This window comes from Ambystoma mexicanum, chromosome 10, assembly GCF_040938575.1.
Source record: "Ambystoma mexicanum isolate Mex_15411 chromosome 10, UKY_AmexF1_1, whole genome shotgun sequence".
Classification (NCBI taxonomy): domain Eukaryota; kingdom Metazoa; phylum Chordata; class Amphibia; order Caudata; family Ambystomatidae; genus Ambystoma; species Ambystoma mexicanum.
Window position 1 is genome coordinate 827,213,107 of NC_090932.1, and position 22,337 is coordinate 827,235,443.

At 49.0% G+C, this 22,337-nt stretch overlaps 1 protein-coding gene across 1 annotated transcript in view; it reads right to left on the bottom strand.

The window, feature by feature from the left end:
- The window catches only part of SI (sucrase-isomaltase), a 1,019,699-nt gene that overhangs the window by 918,397 nt on the left and 78,965 nt on the right, over positions 1-22,337 (bottom strand). Inside the window, exons 9-12 of the mRNA XM_069618482.1 lie at positions 8,478-8,603; positions 2,805-2,936; positions 2,581-2,697; positions 28-141 (exon numbers count right to left, since the gene is read on the bottom strand). Coding sequence (XP_069474583.1) covers positions 28-141; positions 2,581-2,697; positions 2,805-2,936; positions 8,478-8,603 — 489 coding nt within the window. The remainder of the gene's footprint in view (positions 1-27; positions 142-2,580; positions 2,698-2,804; positions 2,937-8,477; positions 8,604-22,337) is intronic.

The following is a 22,337-nucleotide window of genomic DNA, read 5'->3' on the forward strand; positions in this document are numbered from 1 at the left end:
AAAGCACTGTTAAAGAGATTTACTTACGATCCATATACCATCGTAATCGACAATTTGGTGAAATTTTAGACATTCTTCAACCCACCACTTTGTACACTCTGGATTTGTATAGTCTGGAAACACAGTTTCTCCTGGCCACACCTAGAAAACAAAAATCAAAACTGAAAAACATTGCATTATGCCTTTGGATTTTTGTATTAATGTTTAAAACAAGAAAATGGAGCAAGATCCAAAAACAAAGTCTCAATCAATTTCTAAGTGTGACAATTAGGCAACCACAGGCACTGACTTATGCTACAGTTGGATCTGATCGATCCATGCCTTTAAAACTAATGTAATAGTCCACTAAGGGCCTAGTTCATCGAACTTTTAGCACAGTGCAAAGCCAACAGACTGGTTCAACCGACCTGATTTACAGAGCAGTGCAAAATGTATTTTTGCAGTGCAAAGTCACTTTGCACTGCAAATGTACTCTTTGCACCACCCATTTAGCACATTGCAAAGACTACTTTTGCAGTGCAAAGTAACTTTGCTCTGCAGAAATACACTTTACACCGCTCTGTGGATCAGGACTATGTCAGAAGCGACCCATCAACCATGACAGGGCAGAGGCCTGCTCTGATCAATACATAGATGTCAGATTGAATAGTGATCTGGTCTACCTAACCGCATACATCCGTTACTGGAAGCTCGTAGAGCTAACTAAGCAGGCAGATATCAGAGTTTTATTTTGCATGAGACATTGCAAGGGCAAAGTTGGATTTGTTCACTGCTCTTTACGTTGCACAGCAGCTAGAAACAACTTAATTTTTCACGAGAATGAAAGAGGACTCCTCACACACCAGCTTTCAGTCTGATTCGTGCCCCTTTCTTTGCGAGGTGCCATGTCGGCAGCTGCTCTGAACATGTTAATGGTTGTTTGTAGCTAGTCAAACACACATCCCCCGCCTCCAGAAGAGAACATGCCAATGCCAACAGCAGCATATGAATGGTCGATGTATACTCAGTGTATTTTCCATGCTTTCTTTTTAATGCTAGATGTATACCATGCAAGCAGTTTATTTTTTGGATAAATTACAGCGACGTTGTTTTTGGTAGGGTCAGGATGTCAGATTTGGCATGAATAAACATACAAGTGCTTGAGTCTATTTATGGTTCGAGTCATTAAAATAATGAATTGCCAGGGATGTACCCAGAATTAGCTGACTTTGAAGGGGATTTAAACCAACTATTACAATATCAAGGTCACCTTATGGGTCATTCGAATTGTTCTTCAACAAACTATCAAAAAGACATATTGGTTATCAAGATTTTTTTTAATTTGAACAGAGACCTAGGAAATCAAAATCAAGTAACCAAACAAAAACAAAAACAAAAGAAATTGTGTGAAGAAAAAAACTGCACAGTGTGAATCTGGTAGCGTACACACATTTTGATCTATTTTAGCTTCTGGATTTGTAACATGCAATTGTCTGACTCATTCAAACACCGTACGACTCATTTAAAGGGATTTTAACTGCAAATGGTTAACAATTTGATCACTTCAACCATTGTTATAGAAGACTAACACATACACCTTTGTTAAATTGCTGCGATTTACACTGATTTAGGAAAGTGCGTGGGTCTATATTACAGGGGAAATTGGTACACAGCAATGGCAATTGCGTAATGCAATTTCATATATTTAAATATATATATATATATGTAATATATATATATATATATATATATATATATATATATATATATATATATATATATATATATGTAATTCAGTTCAACGACGAAAATAATTTGCTGTTGCAGCAAGCATCACACCCGTTTTTTGTCGTTGTAGATGCAAGGAATCACTGCATCCGTGTTTTTTTTATTAAACTTTATTATTCAAAACACTTGTTAAGAATTGCTGCTCGACTATCCATGCATATTTCACCTCCCCATAGGAAATTCTATATTTCTATATACTTCTGTATTCTATATACGTCTATATTCTATATACTCCATATTATATATTATATATACTTTGAGATCTGTTTTAAACGTGTACTATATATCTTTACAGGTAAACCTGCTGCTTTCGAATTTCAATTTGGTGAGGCTGACATTTTGTGTGTGACATCTGCGCCAGCTCTCTGTTTCTGCTTTTCTCTAAGGCCATCCTGAGTCTTGGTCCCATCTGCCATTTCCCCATATCTCAACATCATCCTCCTCCTTTGGCTCTGGCTGTATAGAATTTCTGACTCATACTGAATTTAAAACTTCATTCGGAATGAGTTGTTCAATTCATACCTTCTTCAATGCACAATATTGAATACAGGACACAGATTCACTGAAGCTACATTATTATCCTGACATATACCATTACATATTTTATTCATTTTCCAACTGATCTATTTGTTTGGTTTATTTGGGCAAAAAGTTCTGTGTCAACAATTGTTTTATTATTATTATTAGGTAGCCGCCTCGCTCCAGATTTCTGTCATTGCCAAGATGTGTTCTTTCTTCTTCAGATTATTCACCATAGAAGGATTTATCATTATGACATCATATATTCTTAATATAAAACATGCCCATTGTTACCTCTCCAATAAGTGGCGTTTTCCCATCTGATTCATTCACCCACACTCCAAGAGCATTTCCAGTGTCATAAGCCTCATATCTGCCATTAATTAGTGGTTGTGTGGAAATGGCTGGATCCTAATTAGAAAAGGAAACGCCATAGTTAAATAATAAAATAGTATAAAATGATGCTGAAATGAGCCAATTAAATAAAGTGAGAGCAACATGAATAGTTGCATGTTTACCAGAATTATGATGTGTCGTTGGCCATGAGCATGCAAGTCTGTGGCAAAACTTGGGAGGTCCTTAAATTTTACTTGGTCAATCGTAAAATCTTTCCTGCCCTCCATATAATCAATGTCTGTGAACTGTACATCCTGGAGAAAGAAAAGACACATTGTTAATATAGCATCTGGTTTGTGCTCTCATATTCTGAACGAATAACAGGGATTCATACTTAAAATGAAGAACCACACGTCTCAGTGTAAAATTAACACATTCAACAAATATCCGCTAAATCTACAGACTTCTGACCTTGCTGTCTTCTTCCACCATACAAAAATACCTTACAAAAAGATCAGTGTTTTTCCATTAGTTACTGCTTTTCGTATTATTTCTTAAGAGTGTTTGAAACGTGTAATGTAAACAAAATGTTTCTTAACACATTATTCATATCTCTCAACACAATGTCTGGTGGAAGGCATTAGCTGCCTGACACTCATGTTAACCTACTCAGCAGGCACCATGCCGTTGATATTCTCCAAACATTTTTCCAATGTCCACTGACTCTTAATTGGACATTCTCCAACACATCTGATTTCACAGTTTCTGAAATTCAATAGATCAGGGAACTGCAACCATTTCTCCAGATTTCTACAATGCATTCACCCTTATGCATTAGTTCTGTCCAAGCATCTCAAGAAATGTGGCACATGTGTTCCTTGCATTTTTGAAATGCAATAAACCAGAAAACACTGACATTTTAAATTGTGATTATCAGTGACATAATAACGTGTCACTCCCATGTACTGCTCACGATTTTGTATGCGACTTCCAAGATTAGTTTCAGAAAGAATTGTTTATTAACATCACTGCTTGCGTCACTGATGGTGTCACATTTTACATCATCAAATAACTCAGTCTGAAAAATCCCTAATGGCAATGTGTTTAACTGAGGCTGGCACTATAGGTTATAGTTAAAGGATATAGAGGAAATTAGCACTGTGCATGGCCCTTGAATACAAGCTGTGTCCCAGCCCCAGGAAGCACAGCGTGTGTTTTTGAATACTGTGGGAATGTTGCCTGTAGTTCACTTGCGGACAAAACAGCCAAACCACCTATTCTATTCCACTTTTTGGGGCATATTGTACCTTTCTGGTCTTCCTATATTTCCCTTGATCGTACTAGCCCAATGTGCTATTATATAGCCAGATTTTGACATTTTTGCTGCGTGTTCGTATACCGGCCCAGACGAAGGTCTGGAAAATTCCCTTTCGCAATACTACTAAATTGTCTGTCTGCGAATTTAATGACTGTCCATGTGTTTTGGGAACTTGATTGTATCTCTAATCCCCGAAAACAAACCTGTCAAAGGAAAATCAGTTTTCTTGCATTTTTGTTTGTTTTATCTTTTAAAACATTTTCTCAAAAGACACCATGGGGCTAATTCATGGAATACTTTGCGGGGTAACTCTGGCCTTTGGAAGACATTGAGTGTGCAAAACCCCCCCTTCGTCGATTCATGGAATCAACTTTGCAGTATAAATCTGTACACTGTGGGGCCTTCGTGTAGGTCCTGCGCGTCCCTGTGTGGATTCCAGGGCGTTGCGTGAGACTCCACGCAGAGGGTGGGTCTGGCCTACACAGAATTCAAAGTAGGGGGCAGAACATGTAGAATGAATAAGAACGAGGCACATTCTGGGCGTGTCGAGGGATGGCTCGCGTGAGTCAATTGCACATGCACAACTGTGTTGAACCAAGCATATTAATGGATGTGACCGTACAAACTCACTTTGGGGGAAATCACCACCCAAGCTTGTGAGCTAACCGCCACCCGAAGACAGGCATAAAGACCCATGTGCATGAGAATCACACCACAAAGGTAAGATTTGATCTTCGATTTAGGGGTGGGTGCGCACAGTCAGGGTTCCAATCAAACTTAGTGGTGTGCGTAAGCAGCGTAGCAGGGTGCAGACACAGTTTACAGGGATTTTCAGGCATATTTACTGGGAAATTACTAACTTTTTGATGGTACGCATGTTGAGGGGCTACTTGGAATAGTTTTGGGGGGCCCTACGCAGTGTTGCCAGGGTGCTGTCTTGATTGAAGGGGTTTGCATGCAGTATTTCCCGGGTGCATTACTTTGCGGTCGAGGAGTGTGCAAACATATGTATATGCAGCTGGAATTGCTCTGAATGGGGTCATGTCATGGGCGTTTTGGCCACAACTTGTGCATAGGGTTACTTTGCGGGAACTATTGCATAAACATGTGGAGTGCGCAGAATATCTAATGCATGCGTGGGACGTGCAAAAGTCGCTTCGGGCACACCGGCTCTGCAGGATCAATGTGAATATTTCCATGAATCAGGCCCCAAATGTTCAAGCCTCTCAAAGAGTTCTCTAGTGGAGTCCAATTTAACCATAACTGCATAGTTATAACAGGTATCATGGGGTATGACCAGGTAAGTGTGGGCTCTGTGGTTGGGGATTGGGACGTGTCCTGACATTAGGGTATTCCAAACAGCTGCAGATTATGGCACTGCTAGGCTAACCCCTGCCTAGTAAAGTGACGCGGTAAACCACTGTGTGCCAATATCTATTTGCTTGTCCACGATGTGTCTTTTCTGACAAATATTGATATCAGTGTTGTAACAAATGTTCTGTTTATTAGATGCGTGTTCACACAAATTACTGCAACAGTTTTGCCTCTTCAAGATAATTGTCAACACGTGTTTCGACCACTGTGGTATTTATCAAGGAAAAATTTCAGAATTAACAACCCTGTTGGGGAGCTGGATTGCTAATTAGCAATAAAGTGGCTGTGAACCACTTAAGGCCTCCAGAGTAGAAAACCTTTTCAGAGAGATACACTTTGCACCGCTCTGTGAATCATGGTGTTTGTTGGCAGTGCAAAGTCACGTTGTACTGTGCTAAAGGTTCCTTGAACCAGGCCCTAGGTCTGCATGGACTTAGTGTTTTTTTTAAAATGTAGGCCCCTTTAGCACAGTGCAAACAGTACTCTGAAGTGCAAAGTCATTTTGCTCTGTGCTAAATGTTCTGTAAATTTGGCCCTAAGTCTTCTAAGGGTAACAGGGTTCAATATGCCCCAAAATGTTTTCACAGACGTGGCCTTTAATCTATGAAATGTGAAGGCTACCACTTTGGTTTATGTGGCAGTGGTAGCCAACAGGTCACCAAGATGGTCTATGGGGAACATCAGGGACATCAACCAGATACAGCTGAACTGGTATTGGTGTAAGTGGGCTTGGAGGCTGGCCCTGGGGTTCATTGCCAGTCACTTTACTATTGTGCCCATTGGTATTTCACAGGGGTCCTACTCCAGTCAGTTTTCACTAGCTACAGCCATGGACCTTGTATTTGAGTCACTGAGGAAACCCTGCAGTAGTGCAGATGACCTTTCCTCACATACAGTGAGGTGCATGAGTCATGAATGAAGGTCATGCCCTTGGAAAGGTACTGTAATGTTTATCTTTAAACACATTTACTATTTCCCTTATAAATCACTGGAAAACGATTTGAGAGTTATGGGTTGTGAATGAACTATATGCAACTACAATTGTAAAACAACTTCATTAACCACCATGTGCTTCCAATGATGCCGATACAAATCACATGCACACAGCCATGTTCAGTACAGGACACACCAATGGAATTAGGAAAACAAAGAAAGTAGGAAGCAAAGCCACATAAGTGACTTTAAATTAGCTATGAGTATAATCATATGAAAAACACTTAACATCTGGAAAATATTTATTTGAAGACTACACTTTTAAGAGAAATCAGCACAAAGAGAAATGTCCTGACGGGCACATGACAGTGGCAAGATATAAGCAATCGCAAGAGTCATTTGTTTTCCTTGAGTATTTTAACCAGTCAAATATCATGAAACTCCAATAACTGCTGGACTATTTTTTTTTTAAATTTATTGTGATACCTTCGGGTCTGAGCATTAAAAAAATGTAAACAAAAAAACAATAAATGCAATTTTATCAACAATGAATATAGTCATGTTTGATATTTGCAAGATATGCTGCTTGAAAAGACTCAAAAGGCACCGCATGAAGCTAAATAATGTATGATTTTGGGTGAGCTTCCTCTGATCCTTTTTCACTCTATAGGGCCTGAAAATCTGTATGGGGTTTCCAATAAAAACATATTTTAGGGCTCTTTAATAACGTTGCCACGTGTGCAAATCAGCATAGCAATTGTGAACAGCATGTTCTAGTTACTCACAGAAGTGCTTTTTGTAACTAATTTGTAACCTTAACTGTGGATTCAAAAAACGATTCTGTGTAGGCTTGCCAACAGCAAACAAATGGTATATTCCTTATTTAGTTATGCGCTTATTTATATCTCTGGGATAGTGTCGTATCTCTGGGACTCTGCAGTGTTTTGGGACATTGCAACCACTTTGAACAAGTGCTGAAGCAATATAACATGTCTGTACTTATATGACAGTTCTTAAAAAGGAAAGCAGTTTGCACCCATAATGGAAGAATCCAACATAAAAGAATCATTGGATGATTTTCCCAAGACATGGAAGGGAAAAGGGACCCCTACCCTAAGTTAGTAGAAGCAGGGGAGTTGGTCTGAAAGCATTGGTGCACTCAAGCCAGGGCATGGCTGCAGGCCATGTCCCGGATGCAGTTACAAAATATGGTCTTCAACTTTGATCTGGACTTAGAAGCGGTAGAAGTAGTTAGTGTGCCACAGTGTACCACCCAGAAGGTAACCAATGTCTTGTTGGTTGTTGGGCAGAGGTGGGACTGTCAGGATTTACTCTACATCGGTCATACCAAAAGCTCAACTCATAACTGAGCTTTGCATGCACTGCTCACATCTTCCCACAGGCAATGACCAATGACATCACAAATAGTATACTATGAAGTCTTTCATGCCCCACTCCCAGGCGGTGGACACAGCGCATGTACTGTAGCACAAGCTCCTAACAGTGATGAGCCTAGATCAGGTGACTGATTTTCCATCTGTGATGCAATACGTGATGTAAACATGAATTCGACAACAATGTAATTGCTGATGAGTTATATAATATAGTCAGTGATGTTATCTATGTATGATGCCACTTGTTATTCAGTGGCACCATGTGTGGCTACATCAGCAGTGCAGCGGGTGAAGTTTGGGCTGTTTAGCTAAACTTCATACTGTTGGCTAACCTTCCAAAGGACAAATCTGTAGCAAGTATTCCTTAAACATGGACCTAGGGAAATCATTTCTGTTGTATCTATGTATTTGTTTTAGACACAGAAGGCTTCTAGAAAAATAATACAAATATGAATAGTCTTAATACTTTGGGGATATGAGAAAGCGTGTTTGTCAACAACTGAAAAGTGTGTATTTGTTGTGCCAAATTCATAAAGGTATACGTTTAGAGAAACTGCATATTTACAATGATTTCCCTACATTAAGACATCAAATCATGAAAAATCAGGTCAAGTCACATAGCAATTAGAACATCTGTATATGCCACTAACCTTCTGTTGCATTCACTTGGATGTATATTGGTATGTGCATTTGCACATATCTATTAAAATCAAGCGTACATTACATGGTTGTGATGAAAAAGCATTTCCCCAAATATCTCGAGGGTAAAGCATTGCTTTTTATTTCAGAATAGTTATTCAGACCCGGAACAATTTAAATTAGGAAGCTCCACTTACACATGGTAAACCAATGTCTCTGTTCCTCTGTACAACAGTTTTGACTTCTTCAAGAGATGTGTAGCCCCATCGGCTGAGATGAAATCCAAGACTCCAGTAGGCAGGCATTGCAGGTTTCCCAACAAGCTAAAATAGGAAAAGCACGCAGATAAAGCGGATTGAATGGGTGAATTCTTGCAGCAGGTTGTCAATAACAGACACACTGTGAACATGTATACAATAAACAGCCCATAAAGCGTTTAGCAATTATGTGATGCAAAGTGCCAAAATCGGTCATTTTAAGAAGTGTAATAATCTGCATTAATTTGACTTAGTAAAAAGCACACATTGAAGTCAATTCCTGATACCTGATTCGCACAGGGAAAATGTTCCTAAGCCTCACACATTTAGATCAAGGTTAGTTCGGTAAGAACTAGTGTTCAAAAAGAGGGACACATGGGAATATCAGCAATGGATTTCAATAGGTTTAGTAACTAAATATTGGTATTTTAATTAAGCACACATCCCATAGCATATGCACATTTCTGCTGCATTATTACTCTTTTGCTGCCACAACCTGTCTGAGTCGATGCCACAATCTGGCTCAGACCAAAGTAGTGGTGTGTCCTGCTGACATTTTGTAGTTGCTCTAAAATTAGAGATACCGTGTGTTAGTTTAGGTGAATATGCCTATTGACAAAACCAACCTCCTCCCCTCCACTCACCTTGGAAGTGAGAACCCATGGATAACTAAGAATGTGGTCTTTGCAGGACACTGTTATCGCAAATTAGTATGTGGATGAAAGGGCAGCGAACCTGTCGTACAATACATGTCTGGAATACTTGATTTAAAGTAGAGCTTCCACCAATGATGTGTGAAGCCCTTCTCTGCCTTATCCTTCTTAGACCATCTAAAAACCATAAATCAGAAATTACTGGAAGGGAAACAGGTACATGTTTGTATCAAGTATTCTAGCCTCTCTATCTCAGAGCTGGCTAGGTGGGTGGGGGTGGTGAGTCCCATCTCAGTGTACTTCTGTTGTCAAGCAACTCTTTAGAGTTTCACCCCCTCAACCAAACATGGGCATTAATGGATAGGAAAGCATGAAGCGTTATTCATACCTGTGGAGGGTGCAAGTGGAGGGCTACAACTAGCAACCCTATAAGGTGATTGTTTCCTTAATACAGTCAGGATGTGTATTGAACCAGCCTTATCGGTGGTATTCCAACAGTCAGAGAACACTTCTAAATTGCAACTGATGAAGAGATATTATGTGATGCTAGTTACTAAATATCCAACCTACTGGCTGAGGGGTGGAGAGTGATCCTAACTCACATTCTGCTTCCACAGGACTCTATATTTTTGCATGTAGCTTCATGCAACACAGCATCTGTGCTCTGCTCTTGGCCCTACATTAACACATATGTCCTGTTTATGTTATCAGATGTTCATGATATGAAGCCACGCTTGCAAATATGTTGTATGTTATGCATAACAGATTTGTGACTTGGGCTCTGCAAATAAGACAAAGGAAATTCATGTCGAAAGCGGCTGCATTGGACTGAGAGGCAGTGAGGCTTGACGTGTTGTGACATGAGATCCTTTCCACCTAGTTTGAGTGAGTGAGGTCTGAGTCTGAAGTCTGAGCCCCTGTGTTGGTAAACCTAGTAAACCTGGTAGCTGCGGGGATGCTACACAGACTGTGCATGTGCCTTCATTGGATTGAAGTGGGACTGGGTTCACGGGACTCACCGGCTTGGCACTGGCTGGTCCTGCTAGATGTGATTCCCGGCAGCATCCCAGACTTTTCGAGGCCTCCACAATGGGTCCTCAGTGGGGGTGTGTGACCTCTTGTGGCTGTTTCTTGTCGACATTCGACAGCCAAGACAGAGGGGGGAGCGATGACTATTTACTACTGATCAGTGGGGGAAAGCAGACGGAGTGAGGCGGACTGTGTATCTGTGTTCACATGCTCCGGGCTCCATGCTCCATTCTTAGGGCTCTTTATTCTATGCTCTGCACCTATGTCTATTGGTTGTGTCTATTGGTCGGACTGATAGAGCTTGAATAATGGGTAATTGCCAAGTATCATATTGCAAATAATTGCTATAACAAGAACAATTCACCAGAGAAGTATCAGAAGCAGCTGTAGCGATTGAATGTTCTGCATGCTACTGGGGACTTTCCTCTAACTGCCTTAGACAGCCTGCAGGGCGGACGTCTGTTTCTGCGGTCCTTTGGTGGTGTTTTTCTTGGTGCTGATTGCCACAGACTGCTGATGCTGAGTGGGCATGTCCAGTACTATTGTGCTGTCCACCGACACTGACTTCATACGAGTAGGCTGCCACGAAGACAGCGCTGATGCCATTCCTAGGTTGGCTTCAGTAGCTGGTGCGACTAAACCCTTATGACAACTCACTAGTAAGCGGATAGTGTGTGTTGGCAGAGAGCGGACAGTAGATCAGCTGTCTTTTACTTCTTCTCTCATTGTTTGTTTTAACTAGCAACTGGTATTGTGTAGTTCCCTTTGGTGCATTACAGTAGTTTGGCTCAGGCTCTTGGCAATCCTTTGCTCCCTGACATACCCCAGGCACACTCTCTGTATTAAAGTACTGTGAAGGGAGTCCTATCAGTGAGTGGTTGAGATAAGCACATACACATTGATTCCTTCTCTTTATTCCACCATGAAAGAGATGCTGAAAAAGAAATATTGCCTACGCAATATGCTGCCTCGACATGGCAAATGTCTTTGCAGCCTTTCAGGGGCCATGGAACTATCAGGGGGGGAGGAGGCCCTCGGGCTAAGAAAGTGGCCAAATACTCCACTTCCCCAAGAAAGCTTGGAATAATATCCAGTCCAAAATTACTGGACTTTGGCCAACGGTATTTTCTGGCATCACCATCCTGTCCTTGAAGCATAGGGTAGAGCTATTTGTTGTGCCTGCTGTGGCATTGGAAACGAGTGTTCTGAGCCACTCCTTCACAATTGACAACTATGGATCACCTCTTAAACTCTGTAATAACCTACAGAGAAATTATCTGGGCCACGCGGGTTCACAATGTGACAACCTTATGGAGACTAACCTATCCGCCTCTCCTAATCTTGAAGCACTAGTCTCCGACACAGAGGAATATATTGGACCTATTGCTTCGGAAGTAGAAAATACTACAATAACCACATATGTGGATCCATCTTCTTTGCTTCTTCTGACCCTAATTTCTAAATTGGATGTATTGGCCATCCTGTTCCCATCATTCGCTACTGAACAACAGACATTTAAAGCTGCAGTGGTTAATTTGTCGGATGCCATCCTGATAAATAGTCAGGACCACGCACCTCCCCATTGTCATGACATTGCTTTCTCTGAACCAACTCAGGGTATTGATTTCCCAGTCTACTGTCAGACAATTTTGAGTGAAAATTTGAGGGACACTATGCTGAATATTAGGACACATCTATGATGGCGCTCGGATCGAACGACACTGTCCGTATTCCCGCAGCAACAGAGTTCGATGCTATTGAGGCACTCTGTAATGAGATTGTGTTACTGAGAACTCCCACTGAAACGGCAAAGTCTAGGGTGAACCAAAGTGAAAAAAAGACATCCCTGCTGCGCCTTAAGCTGGTTGAATTTCTCAAGCCAGAGGGCTCCCAAAAGAAACCACGCCCCATAGTGCGCCATCAAAAATGTCCATGGGTTCAGTCACCTTATTCATTAACGAATATGGAGATTGGTCCTTTAGGCAAGTAGAACTCAGAGGTCCCTTGGACAAGTGGGTGTGCCCTACATGGGCTAGAGAACCTCATGTTTCCAACAACAAGCAGGAGATCACATATGCTGGATACAAGGAATTTCGATACCCGTCACAGCCAAAGTCATCGGCTCCTGACCTTTCAACTGTCATCACCAAACTGAGCCAAGCTCAGAATATTCCCATCCAAACGACTGACATCTTGAACATTCCGCAACCCTCTCTCAATAATCACTCATGATCCAACTTGGGGTCATTATTCAAACTTGAAGAAATTACGCGCCTGACAGCAATAGTCAGATTTTGAACAGAACAAGACTTCTGCAACTCTGGAGGGCAATTCCTTGGTTCAATGCTATAAAGCGTGAGGACATTTATGTAGTTGAGTTGCCCAAGAGAGATAGTGTATCAAAATAGTCCCTCATTGGCATAGCCTCACCAGAAATTACTGCATTGCTTTGTATGGGGGCCCAGGCACTTGAGACAAGGGGCTTTAAATTAACGGATTGCTGTCTGTCTTCAACCGATAGTGAGGTTGATCTTGTGAGAGTAGGCCCCGACGGATCACCCAGAATCATCTGTGTAGTTGTGCTTGGGAACAAGAAACATATGCCCACCCCTGAAATTCTGTCCTAAAAAAACATTGAAAATGCTTTGTTGAAACACTCAGAGGCCGATTCATGGAATAATTAGCGCGGCGCAAGTGGGCAAAAACGTGCGAATCGCAGTGGAATAGCGAAAATCGCAGTGAACGTGCGAAAATCGCATGAAAAGCAGCGCACGTCGATTCATGGAAGGCCGTGCGCGAGAAAACCAGCGGATGTGCGAAAAAAAAGTGCGCGGCGCACGTTGGCGCACGTTGGCGCACAGGCCATCTAACAGCGTGCGCCAGGTCACAGCGAAAATCGCACAGGCCACAGCGAAATTCGCACATAGCGCGGCGCACGCAATAAAAGTAGGCGGAAGACGGGCGTAACACTCGGAATGGGGAACAACTTGCCAAAACGTGGGCGTCACGGGGGAAGTACAGGGCACAAGTGCGCGGAACGCCCACACGCTCGCCTACAACACGTATTCATGGAATAGAATAGGGGAAAAAGCGCACGCTCAAACCAGCGCACAGGCACAAACACGACCGCCACAAGAAAGGAGGCGGTAGCGTCTCTGCGGCTGTAAGAAATGTGCGCCAAAAGGTGCGCCAACAAATAGCACCTATATACTGCCATGATGAATGTCCCATACTGTGGCCCTCCAGGAAAAATGACGTGCAAAGGGGTACCCACAAACACGGACACCCGCTGACAAAAAATACGTGTGCATGTATACCGGGGTGCGCGGGAAGTGTCACAGGCGATTTGCAGGGTACGTGCATCACAGGGGTTCGCGTGAAGTTATTCACACCATCGGGCCTGGGGGAGCGGGCTACGTGTATTACAGGGGTTCGCGTGAAGTTCCTCACGCGATCGGGCCTGGGGGAGCGGGCTACGTGTATTACAGGGGTTCGCGTGAAGTTCCTCACGCGATCGGGCCTGGGGGAGCGGGCTACGTGTATTACAGGGGTTCGCGTGAAGTTCCTCACGCGATCGGGCCTGGGGGAGCGGGCTACGTGTATTTCAGGGGTTCGCGTGAAGTTCCACACGCGATCGGGCCTGGGGGAGCGGGCTACGTGTATTACAGGGGTTCGCGTGAAGTTCCACACGCGATCGGGCCTGGGGGAGCGGGCTACGTGTATTACAGGGGTTCGCGTGAAGTTCCTCACGCGATCGGGCCTGGGGGAGCGTGCTACGTGTATTTCAGGGGTTCGCGTGAAGTTTCACACGCGAATAGCCTGGGCGCGTGTATTTCAGGGGTGCGCGGGAAGTTTTACACGCGATTTCTGCACGGTACGTGTATTTCAGGGGTTCGCGTGAAGTTTCACACGCGAATAGACTGGGCGCGTGTATTTCAGGGGTGCGCGGGAAGTTTTACACGCGATTTCTGCACGGTACGTGTATTTCAGGGGTTCGCGTGAAGTTTCACACGCGAATAGCCTGGGCGCGTGAATTTGAGGGGTGCGCGGGAAGTTCCTCACGCGATCGGGCCTGGGGGAGCGGGCTACGTGTATTACAGGGGTTCGCGGGAAGTTCCACACGTGAATAGCCTGTGCGCGTGTATTTCAGGGGTTTGCGGGAAGTTCCACACGCGAATAGCCTGGGCGCGTGTATTTCAGGGGTGCGCGGGAAGTTCCACACGCGAATAGGCTGGGCGCGTGTATTTCAGGGGTGCGCGGGAAGTTCCACACGCGAATAGCCTGGGCGCGTGAATTTGAGGGGTGCGCGGGAAGTTCCTCACGCGGTCGGGCCTGGGGGAGCGGGCTACGTGTATTACAGGGGTTCGCGGGAAGTTCCACACGCGAATAGCCTGGGCGCGTGTATTTCAGGGGTTCGCGGGAAGTTCCACACGCGAATAGCCTGGGCGCGTGTATTTCAGGGGTGCGCGGGAAGTTCCACACGCGAATAGGCTGGGCGCGTGTATTTCAGGGGTGCGCGGGAAGTTCCACACGCGAATAGGCTGGGCGCGTGTATTTCAGGGGTGCGCGGGAAGTTCCACACGCGAATAGCCTGGGCGCGTGAATTTGAGGGGTGCGCGGGAAGTTCCTCACGCGATCGGGCCTGGGTGAGCGGGCTACGTGTATTACAGGGGTTCGCGGGAAGTTCCACACGCGAATAGCCTGGGCGCGTGTATTTCAGGGGTTCGCGGGAAGTTCCACACGCGAATAGCCTGGGCGCGTGTATTTCAGGGGTGCGCGGGAAGTTCCACACGCGAATAGGCTGGGCGCGTGTATTTCAGGGGTGCGCGGGAAGTTCCACACGCGAATAGCCTGGGCGCGTGTATTTCAGGGGTTCGCGGGAAGTTCCACACGCGAATAGCCTGGGCGCGTGAATTTGAGGGGTGCGCGGGAAGTTCCACACGCGAATAGCCTGGGCGCGTGTATTTCAGGGGTGCGCGGGGAGTTCCACACGCGAATAGCCTGGGCCCGTGTATTTCAGGGGTGCGCGGGAAGTTCCACACGCGAATAGCCTGGGCGCGTGTATATCAGGGGTGCGCGGGAAGTTTTACACGCGAATAGCCTGGGCGCGTGTATTTCAGGGGTGCGCGGGAAGTTTTACACGCGAATAGCCTGGGCGCGTGTATTTCAGGGGTGCGCGGGAAGTTTTACACGCGATTTCTGCACGGTACGTGTATTTCAGGGGTGCCGGGGAGTCCCACATGTGATTTGACAGTGTGGGTCCTCCCAGGTGTACCCTGTACACCCTCCACGGCCCCTGCAGGCAGCCCACACCACAGGGGACTACCCTGCATCCCTGGTCATGTCCCGCAGGCAGCCCACCCAACATGGGCATGCCCCCCAGCAAAGGCACATGTCTCCTTGAACTAATGAACACCAACACATGTCCCCTTGCACCCCCACCCCCCAGCACTGTGGGGCACATGCCAGCAGTCCCCCACCCATGTCCAACTCATGTCCCCCACCACCCCCACCCCCCAGCACTGTGGGGCACCTGCCAGTAGGCCCCCACCCATGTCCAACTCATGTCTCCCACCACCCCCACCCCCCAGCCACCAGGGTCACCCTCCACCAGGGCCCCACTCATGTCTCCGACCACCCCCACCCCCCAGCACTGTGGGGCACCTGCCAGCAGGCCCCCACCCATGTCCAACTCATGTCTCCCACCACCCCCACCCCCCAGCACTGTGGGGCACCTGCCAGTAGGCCCCCACCCATGTCCAACTCATGTCTCCCACCACCCCCACCCCCCAGCACTGTGGGGCACCTGCCAGCAGGCCCCCACCCATGTCCAACTCATGTCTCCCACCACCCCCACACCCCAGCACTGTGGGGCACCTGCCAGCAGGCCCCCACCCATGTCCAACTCATGTCTCCCACCACCCCCACCCCCCAGCCACCAGGGTCACCCTCCACCAGGGCCCCACTCATGTCTCCCACCACCCCCACCCCCCAGCAGTGCAGGGTCACCCTCCACCAGGGCCCCACTCATGTCTCCCACCACCCCCACCCCCCAGCACTGTGGGGCACCTGCCAGCAGGCCCCCACCCATGTCCAACTCATGTCTCCCACCACCCCCACACCCCAGCACTGTGGGGCACCTGCCAGCAGGCCCCCACCCATGTCCAACTCATGTCTCCCACCACCCCCACCCCCCAGCCACCAGGGTCACCCTCCACCAGGGCCCCACTCATGTCTCCCACCACCCCCACCCCCCAGCAGTGCAGGGTCACCCTCCACCAGGGCCCCACTCATGTCTCCCACCACCCCCACCCCCCAGCACTGTGGGGCACCTGCCAGCAGGCCCCCACCCATGTCCAACTCATGTCTCCCACCACCCCCACACCCCAGCACTGTGGGGCACCTGCCAGCAGGCCCCCACCCATGTCCAACTCATGTCTCCCACCACCCCCACCCCCCAGCCACCAGGGTCACCCTCCACCAGGGCCCCACTCATGTCTCCCACCACCCCCACCCCCCAGCAGTGCAGGGTCACCCTTCACCAGGGCCCCACTCATGTCTCCCACCACCCCCACCCCCCAGCACTGTGGGGCACCTGCCAGCAGGCCCCCACCCATGTCCAACTCATGTCCCCCACCACCCCCACCCCCCAGCACTGTGGGGCACCTGCCAGTAGGCCCCCACCCATGTCCAACTCATGTCTCCCACCACCCCCACCCCCCAGCCACCAGGGTCACCCTCCACCAGGGCCCCACTCATGTCTCCCACCACCCCCACCCCCCAGCAGTGCAGGGTCACCCTCCACCAGGGCCCCACTCATGTCTCCCACCACCCCCACCCCCCAGCAGTGCAGGGTCACCCTCCACCAGGCCCCCACTCATGTCTCCCACCACCCCCACCCCCCAGCAGTGCAGGCTCAACCTCCACCAGGCCCCCACTCATGTCCCCCTGCACCCCCACCCCCCTGCCACCATGTGCAGCCCCCACCAGGTCCTCACAATCCCCAATCATGTGCGTAATGGTCAGCCTCCACAGCCAAAAAGACCTACCAAGTAACCCATTCACCCACATGGAAATGGAAATCACATGTTACACCCCCAATGTACATGAAGCAAATGAACCCATGTCCGTCACACACATATTTTCAAATTGAATGGGAAAACACACAACATGACATGCATGAAACCAATGAGATGAAACCACACAGTGAACAATGTAAAAAAAAATGTATTGAAAAAAATACAAATGCCAAAGAAAGAAAACTAACTACAATGTAAATGTGAAAAAATAAGCTGCATGTCCGCATAAAAACACAAATCTAGAAAATCAAATCAAAAAAATTATGTCCAAAGTGAAATGTAAAAACTCTCCATGCAACAAAGAACTATGTACAAAAATAACAAGGGTCCATCATCACAACTGAACTAAGGAAACCTCCTAAAAAACCTACCTAAATATCAACTATATACAAAAAGTGGAGCAGTGTCTGTCGACTCCAAATAATAACAAGAACGAAAGGAAACCTAAAACTAAAGAACTATATACAAAGGCGGCGGGCAAGTCCAGCGGCTCACTCTGTGGTGTTCCGGGCCAGGGCATCATCGAACTCCTGTTCGATGTCCCGGAGGCGGTCCAGTTCCATGGCCCCGAGGGTCCGCAGGGACGACGCCGTGTCCTCCTCCAACCCCCTGCGGATTGCCTCGAGGCACTCGGCCCGCCTCAGGGCCCTCCGCATGGAGTTCTCCGCCCTGACCATTGTGAGCCGCGCCTCTTCCGCCCGCCGCCGCTCCGCACCTATGGCGTGGCCCAACCGCTGCCACACGGAAGACACTCTCTGTCCTGGGTCCTCCTGCCCTCCGGCCGATGCCTGCCCCTCCGATGTCGAAGGCCCCGAGCCTTCATGGCTCCCACCATCTTGCTGCTGCTGCTGCTCTGCCTCTGCCCGTGCACTGCCTCCTGCTGCCTGCACATCCTCCGCCGGCTGGGGTGCACCTGTTGATGTGGCCACCCCTGCTGGACGTCCGACTCCCGACTGTGGCAGGGATGCCTCCTCCACCAGCCTGGCCGCACTGTCAGAGGCAGCTCCACAGGGCACCCAGGTGACTGATGGGTGGGAAGATGGCACAGAGGACGACTGGCGCGTAGGGGGTCCAGTTGAGGAGGGGGTCGGAGCAAGCCCCATCAGACAGCGGAATCCGGCCTGGGTGACCTGTCCCAGCAGGCTGACGTGGTCAACGAGCCATTCGAGATGACGTGCAGTCTCTCCATGAAAAGACTGCAGGTCACCTCGCATGGCCCGTTGACGCAACGCCACACCAGCCAGGACAGGCTCAACCCGGTCCTGGATGGCCACGTCCGCAGGCAGAGGAAGGCCAGTTGACGTCAGCTCATCCCCTGCCTGAAAACGGGTCTGGACGTAGGCATCCCTGCTGGTGCAAGATGATGCAGGGACAGGATCGGGGACAGGATTGCACACAGGCACCTCCGCGGCCGCCTGTGCTGCCTCCTGTCCCTGGTCCTGGACTGCACCACTAGCACCAGTGGGATCCCCACCTCCAGACCCTGTCTCTGGTGCTTGCGCGGCCCCCTCCTCCACCAAACCCCCCACCAACCTGGATGACTCTGTGCCATCTTCCCCTGTTGGGCCCTGTGGGGTCCCAGCTGCCCCTTCTGCTGCCGAGGAGTCCAACTGCAACCTCCGCCTCTTGGACCTCCCCCCGGCAGCTGCGGCCTGGGACGCGGCACCGGACTCCACACTCCCCGACGAGATGACAACACGGGAGGGGAGCCGGGCCTTGCGTCTCCGGCTGGCGGTCGGATCCCCGCCGCTGTGCTCCACAGCACCTTCTCCGCCCTCTTCATCAGTTGACGCTGCAGACAGGGAGAAACAAAACACAGGCATCAGGGCACTGTACAATGGACACATACACGCATGACAGTTGCACATGAGTGGCATTGGCAAACCTCAGACATGTCATCACAATCCTCAACACACATGTCATTGCAACTGGCACACATGAGCCATACCACAGCCATATCACAACTGCCACCACCATCCCCATACATACAACAGCATCAGCAGCCAAAGGGGAGCCATACATCACATGCAACACAGGAAGTGCACCACACATGTACACACACCACCACACTTGCATGCATGTCTACACCTCTGCCAAGTGTCGCACTGTTCAGACGGGCATCCATGTCACATCTGCCAATCAGGCTTCCACATACCGCTGTCACATGCATCCATGTAGCATCACTGTTGCACCTTTGACAAATACACACACATGCACATGTACACAGTGCTCATACATGCAGCCGAAAACAACATACATGCCTGACATCACGGACATGTCTACTTACATACACATTCATCCAAACATGTGTGCACGCACAACTGCATTTGCCATGCAAGCCCACACACACAAGCACCATCCATGTCTCACACATTACAGCCCTCGCATGTGTCAGCCCCACGGCCCTGTACACCCCCACCCATACTCCACCCCATACAAACAGATGTGCAACTGGCACAATGGGGAATGATCACCACACGCCCTGCTCACAACCAGGATGCATGTACACTCACCGCTCGACTCCAGACGGCTCTGCTTCTCTAGGACCTGGACGTGGAGCGCTGGGGATATGCGTTCCAGGACCCCCATCTGTTCTTCCGACAAGTGGCCCCGGCGCCCCTTGGCATCCGCTGCCTTCAAGAGGCGCCGGGCCTTGTTCAGGGTCCTGGACCTGAAGTCCTCCCAGCGCTTCCTGACATGTTGTAAGTCCCGGACTGCCACCCCCTCCGCGTTGATGGCAGTCACGATGTCTGTCCAGATCCGAGTCCGTCCTTCCTTGTCGGCGCGGGAACTTCCAAAGAGGGCATCATACTGCCCCAGGACTTGCTCCACCAGGACACCAACTTCGGTGGCACTGAAGCTGGTGCCCCTCTGCCTCTCTGGCCGGGGGTTGTCAGTGGTCACAGATGGTGTTAGCCCCGACATGACAACCCCAGAGGCAGGAGTGGGTGGGCAACTGGGTCCTGGGGCTGGGCTGTGGAGCGATGGAATTCCAGTCGGGAGTCTTCTGTTCCAGCAGGGGTGGTCACAGCAACAGCACCCCTGGCTGATGTGCAGGCAGCAAATGGCAGTGCACGTGGGCAGCAGGCAGTCAGGCAGCAGCAGATAGCAGGTGGGAGCGTGCTCGGGGCTCTGGGGGGCAGTAATTCGGCCTTCTGGGCAGGAGCGTGGTCTCCCGTGTGCTCACGCGTGGCCAGCTTGGTACGGAGTGAATTGGCACGTGAAAATCCTGCACGTCAGCGTGAAAACCGAGGAAAGGCCCTTAGCGCGTAAGCGCGTCAGCACGCATACGCGATTCCATTGGACCAAAGGCCCTCAGCGCGTAAGCGCGTCTGTGACGTGACCCGCACGGGTGTTTCCCACACAGCACGTGATGACAGAGCACACGTGGAAAGACTGCACGTCAGAGTCTCATCGCGTGTAATTGGACAAAAGTGCGTGTACACGCGATTGGCCTATGTACGTGTATATGAGGTGTGCGCGGACACTTACACACGCAAGTACGTCAGCGCACCTGTATCCCGGTGTACGGCCATTTCCACCAATCACACGCAATGAGACTCTGACGTGCAGTCTTTCCACGTGTGCTCTGTCATCACGTGCTGTGTGGGAAACACCCGTGCGGGTCACGTCACAGACGCGCTTACGCGCTGAGGGCCTTTGGTCCAATGGAATCGCGTATGCGTGCTGACGCGCTTACGCGCTAAGGGCCTTTCCTCGGTTTTCACGCTGACGTGCAGGATTTTCACGTGCCAATTCACTCCGTACCAAGCTGGCCACGCGTGAGCACACGGGAGACCACGCTCCTGCCCAGAAGGCCGAATTACTGCCCCCCAGAGCCCCGAGCACGCTCCCACCTGCTATCTGCTGCTGCCTGACTGCCTGCTGCCCACGTGCACTGCCATTTGCTGCCTGCACATCAGCCAGGGGTGCTGTTGCTGTGACCACCCCTGCTGGAACAGAAGACTCCCGACTGGAATTCCATCGCTCCACAGCCCAGCCCCAGGACCCAGTTGCCCACCCACTCCTGCCTATGGGGTTGTCATGTCGGGGCTAACACCATCTGTGACCACTGACAACCCCCGGCCAGAGAGGCAGAGGGGCACCAGCTTCAGTGCCACCGAAGTTGGTGTCCTGGTGGAGCAAGTCCTGGGGCAGTATGATGCCCTCTTTGGAAGTTCCCGCGCCGACAAGGAAGGACGGACTCGGATCTGGACAGACATCGTGACTGCCATCAACGCGGAGGGGGTGGCAGTCCGGGACTTACAACATGTCAGGAAGCGCTGGGAGGACTTCAGGTCCAGGACCCTGAACAAGGCCCGGCGCCTCTTGAAGGCAGCGGATGCCAAGGGGCGCCGGGGCCACTTGTCGGAAGAACAGATGGGGGTCCTGGAACGCATATCCCCAGCGCTCCACGTCCAGGTCCTAGAGAAGCAGAGCCGTCTGGAGTCGAGCGGTGAGTGTACATGCATCCTGGTTGTGAGCAGGGCGTGTGGTGATCATTCCCCATTGTGCCAGTTGCACATCTGTTTGTATGGGGTGGAGTATGGGTGGGGGTGTACAGGGCCGTGGGGCTGACACATGCGAGGGCTGTAATGTGTGAGACATGGATGGTGCTTGTGTGTGTGGGCTTGCATGGCAAATGCAGTTGTGCGTGCACACATGTTTGGATGAATGTGTATGTAAGTAGACATGTCCGTGATGTCAGGCATGTATGTTGTTTTCGGCTGCATGTATGAGCACTGTGTACATGTGCATGTGTGTGTATTTGTCAAAGGTGCAACAGTGATGCTACATGGATGCATGTGACAGCGGTATGTGGAAGCCTGATTGGCAGATGTGACATGGATGCCTGTCTGAACAGTGCGACACTTGGCAGAGGTGTAGACATGCATGCAAGTGTGGTGGTGTGTGTACATGTGTGGTGCACTTCCTGTGTTGCATGTGATGTATGGCTCCCCTTTGGCTGCTGATGCTGTTGTATGTGTGGGGATGGTGGTGGCAGTTGCGATATGGCTGTGGTATGGCTCATGTGTGCC